This window comes from Etheostoma cragini, chromosome 15 (genome assembly GCF_013103735.1).
Source record: "Etheostoma cragini isolate CJK2018 chromosome 15, CSU_Ecrag_1.0, whole genome shotgun sequence".
NCBI classification, from domain to species: Eukaryota; Metazoa; Chordata; class Actinopteri; order Perciformes; family Percidae; genus Etheostoma; species Etheostoma cragini.
In genome coordinates, this window is record NC_048421.1 from 1076296 (window position 1) to 1079386 (window position 3091).

Genomic DNA, 3091 nt, shown 5'->3' on the forward strand with positions numbered 1-3091 from the left:
GAGACAGACACACAAACACACACAGAGAGACAGAGAGACCCACACACACACACACACACACACACACACACACACACAGACCGAGAGAGACACACACACACACATGAGGCAGAAAGAGAGACACAAAGAGAGAGAGAGACACACACACAAAACACACTAAATCCACACGTGTAAATGCCCCATGATGCAACATGTGCATCACGTCAGGATGCAGGTCTGCGTCCAGCTTCACCCGTCTGCACCCCGTCACCCAGCTGCAACACCGATGAAGCCCATTAGGTTCTGGACTGCTGCTCCGTTAACTAACTGGATTACAGAGGTCTGGATTACCTCACCCGCCCGTGGTTTACTCCACCTCAGTTATAATCCGGAGAAGGCCCTGGGACTTCCTCCACCCTCTGAGTCATCTGTTTGACTGCACTCACAAAAAATGTAGAGCATGTGTGTGTATGTGTTCTTGTTTAACTGTATTTGTGGGGTCCACTAACCCGGGAGCTCAGTATACTTGTGGGGTCCCGACAGCTTTGTGGGGCCAAAATGCTGAACCCCATAACTTTAGAGGATTAGGGTCAGAATCAGGTTATGGTTAGATTGAGGGGTAGGGGTAGGCATTTATTTGCAATGCTTAAGGTGAGGGTAAAGGGGGTAAGGAATGTGTCAATGAAGGGTCCCGACAAACATACTGGGACGCACTGTGTGTGTGTGTGGGGTGGGGGGGGGGGGGGGCAAGGCTTTCCCTGTACCATTATAAGGCTTAGGTGGCTGCAGTCATTGGTGGTCTTCAACAACGAAGCAAAACATGCAATTAAATCCCCGTTGTAATAACACGGCCACGCCAACACACTCAGTATCGAATGGAAGATAATCTCAGAATGAAAAGGCACAACACACAGACGGGGACTCGAGTCTGACGGTCTTAATTCTGCACGTATCTGTTATTGTAGTCCTGTTTACTAGTTCGGTATTTCATCCTCGCTGCCCTCACTAACCTCTCCTCCTCTGAGTCAGGGACCACTGAAATCCCCCACCAAATGGGTAAAGCTTCCACAAACCTATAGGGATAACACTGTGTGTGTGTGTGTCTGTGTGTGTATGTGTGTGTGTCTGTGTGTGTGTGTGTTCGGCTCTAAAGCTGCTGAAAAAACAACCTCCACCCCTTGTGCAACCAGCTCGATGAATCCCCGACACGCTGGGAAATGTTCGACACTACGTAAAAACCACCGGAGACGCTGAAAGCCCGAGCCCCGAGCGCTGCAGAGCGTGTTTGCCGAGCTTGAAATATTTACCAATGTGGCTTCGGTCGGTTGTGGAGATGCGAGCAGAGCCACACGTTCACTGCACCAAAAGCTATAATACGCAATATATCAAGCCCTTTAATTATATATTATATATTATATATTATGTATGTGTTGTCAGTTTGTCCCGTTCTGTAGCAACAACACTGTAGTGAGACGAACAAACAGATAAATGTTTCTTTTCAGATGAAACCGATGATAAATTTCCTTTTGGGGAAGTTGTGAAAAGGTTGTAAATTGCAATGTATCACAGAATATTGCAATATGTTGAAAATCGCAATACTATCGTATCGTCGCGTAAGTATTGTGATGACGTAACGGGAGGATTCCGGTGATTGCCAACCAAAGAAAGTGTTTGATATGCTCAAACATTTCTATATTTCTCATTTTCAACTCATCAAAGTCACTTTCATATACTAATACATATACTACACTTTCATATACTAATACTACACTTCATATACTGCTTTGCCCCCATAGTGAACCCACAGTCTTGCCCTTGGTTGCAGCCCTTGTTGACTCATCTTCTCAGAGTAGAGTGACCAGACGTCCCCGGTTTTGGAGACCTGTCCCCGGCTGGATCTGTCCCCGGAAATGTCCCCGGATTTCACTGTGATTGACAGACCCGAAATTGGAACGAAAGAAAGAAAACACTGACCAAACGGAGCCGATAGTCGCTCCAGACCGCTGCTCAGAGCTCAGAGATGTTTCAGAAAACAGTATTTTACGATGCTAAAATCGCTGTTTATTTACATGGAGTCTGGTGGGGACAACTTTAGGTCTAGTGTCCCCGTTTTAAGTTTTACAGGAATAAAAACATGACGTTTTTTGGAGGTATATACGCCTCTGAGCTGACAATGTCCCCGGATTTTGTCTGAGAAATCTGGTCACCTGATCGCAGAGTGAAAGACGGCGAGTCGTGTGTCTTACCTCCACAAACAGGAAGCAGGGGACGATGGAGCTGCTGCTCTTTACACCCGGCTTCCCCTCCGCCGCCATCCCTCTCCTCCGGTTCTCCCAGCGTCCCTCGGGCCGCTCTCCGTGTCCTTGTCCTGCAGCAGAGACAAGTCAGTCGGGTCAGGACATCGGGCGAGTGGACGTCAGGGACAGAATGTGACATGGAGCGAGAGATTTATCACTCCTACCACAGGCCATAAAACTAACACATCACCCCTGGGTGCTAAAAGACCCGGAGACACCACAGCACTGCTCTCATGCAACCTGCACAATATCTACCACTCACTACTAGTTATGTAGATATTGTGCAAATTGCATTAGTGCAGTGCTGTCTCAATATACATGAAATAATAATAATATAAAATACAAAAACAAATATTTTAATATATATAAGTTAGGAATGCAGGAATGTGCAACTGCTTATCATTAATAGTTAAGCAGTTGCACATTTTTGCATTCCCAGCTTGTATATATTCAAATATCTGTCTGTGTTTTATCCTATTATTTCATGTATACTGCATATATGCATATTGCATCCTAGCATTTCATTTATATTGATAATCTGTGCTGTGTGAGTGATTTTGCTGCTGCAACACTATATTTTCCCTTTTTATTGGGATCATTTAATAGTTAAAGTTGTGAGTCTGGGCAAGGCGGGGAGCTCAGACACACAGGAAAGGTTAAAAAAGGACATTTGTTACATACTGAACATAACAATGCTGCAAGAAACGGGCAACGGTTTCCAAAAAACACAAAGCAAAAGCCCCTAGAGTCACAAACAAGCCGCGGTCAAAAGGTTTGTCAAATCAAAAAGACGCGGGGGGGGGGGGGGGGGGGGG

General features: G+C 45.8%; 1 protein-coding gene across 1 annotated transcript in view; it reads right to left on the minus strand.

The window, feature by feature from the left end:
* Positions 1–3091, minus strand: part of plppr2a (phospholipid phosphatase related 2a) — a 21976-nt gene that overhangs the window by 16416 nt on the left and 2469 nt on the right. Inside the window, exon 2 of the mRNA XM_034894366.1 lies at positions 2226–2347. Coding sequence (XP_034750257.1) covers positions 2226–2294 — 69 coding nt within the window. The 5' untranslated portion in view covers positions 2295–2347. The remainder of the gene's footprint in view (positions 1–2225; positions 2348–3091) is intronic.